The 1204-nt window shown below is 46.0% G+C and overlaps 1 protein-coding gene across 1 annotated transcript in view; it reads right to left on the bottom strand.

The window, feature by feature from the left end:
- LOC9662374 (beta-hexosaminidase 3) overlaps positions 1-76 on the bottom strand; it is a 2641-nt gene extending 2565 nt beyond the window's left edge. Inside the window, exon 1 of the mRNA XM_024687868.1 lies at positions 13-76. Within this exon, the coding sequence (XP_024543636.1) occupies positions 13-76 (64 nt within the window). The remainder of the gene's footprint in view (positions 1-12) is intronic.
- Between the last annotated feature and the right edge of the window lie 1128 nt (positions 77-1204).

The raw sequence follows: 1204 nt of genomic DNA, 5'->3' as shown, positions 1-1204 counted from the left end.
TATAAATCTCACTGTTGTGTGCTCTTAGATGTTCATTAGATCTTCCTGAAAGAGTTTTCATTTGATTGACGATCATAGTATAGCTTTGTGTTTGTGTGACAATGGCAGGAAAAATGGTGCTCGTTCTTGTCGCCATCACTGTGGTGGGATCGATGATCACGGCCAATGCAAGCTACTTCGATGCTTGGGCAGGGCCCGGGTGTAACAATCGGCTGGAGCGCTACAGTGCTTGTGGATGCACCAATGTTGGAGCCTCACGGGCCAGACTGCTGCGGCCTACAACACGGCAAACTGCCAAGGTGTGGCGCAGACACGGTTTAGTGCCTCTGTACGGGACTGCTCGGGCTTTGGATGGAACAGCTTCTTCATCCAGTGCTAAAGAGCTCCATGGTTCAAATAAAATTGCCAAATAAAAGAGAAAAATCTTCCTCTGTAGTAATGTTAGTAGCTCATTAGTTTGGACGTTTGTGGCTCATTGAGCGCCCATAAGATTATTATTTGTATTATTCTATTTTAGATTCGTGATGGATGCCCATGCCATCTGGAACTTTTGCTTTGCTTTTGCTTTCTGTAGTTATTTTCTGCCAATTTAAGATAGTTCACATGTTGAAGCAAAATGTCAGATTCATATACATTAGCAATTCTTCTAATGGTGTTTGCGACATTTCTATTAGTGTCTTTGCAGCAACTGGGCTGTACCAATGGTTTTTGCATACTACAGTAAATGGGCATGTTTTACTATACAGGAACACAAATTGCTCGAGCTTTCAACAGACTAAATTGGCAAAGACCTTTCCACACCACACCTGCCTCTCCCAATTACACTCTTATCCAAAATTACTCTGACTTTGAAACGTAATCAGAAGCTTTATGTTATAAGCTTTTTCAAAAAGAAATTTGTGGCCATGAATGCGATGTTGCACTCGCGAGGGATGCGGCAATGCGCTGCAAGCATACGATTCGCAGCGGCGCAGCGGCCAGGCGCCGGGCATGGGAGCCACTGTCGCAGCGCTGAAACATTGCGTTGCCAGATCGAGAGATATTGGGAGCGGGAGGAGGATTCACTACGATGTTCGGCAGAGGTCGGCAGCTCGGCGCTTTCTCCATCGATCTTGCTGGAGAATATTTTGATGGACTTGTATTTCAAGTGCGGTGGGGGGCTGGGGTGGCTTGGCAGCTCTTCCAAGAACCCCTCTACCAAACG

This window comes from Selaginella moellendorffii, unplaced genomic scaffold, assembly GCF_000143415.4.
Source record: "Selaginella moellendorffii unplaced genomic scaffold, v1.0 SELMOscaffold_55, whole genome shotgun sequence".
NCBI classification, from domain to species: Eukaryota; Viridiplantae; Streptophyta; class Lycopodiopsida; order Selaginellales; family Selaginellaceae; genus Selaginella; species Selaginella moellendorffii.
This window is presented reverse-complemented; position numbering and strand designations above follow the sequence as displayed.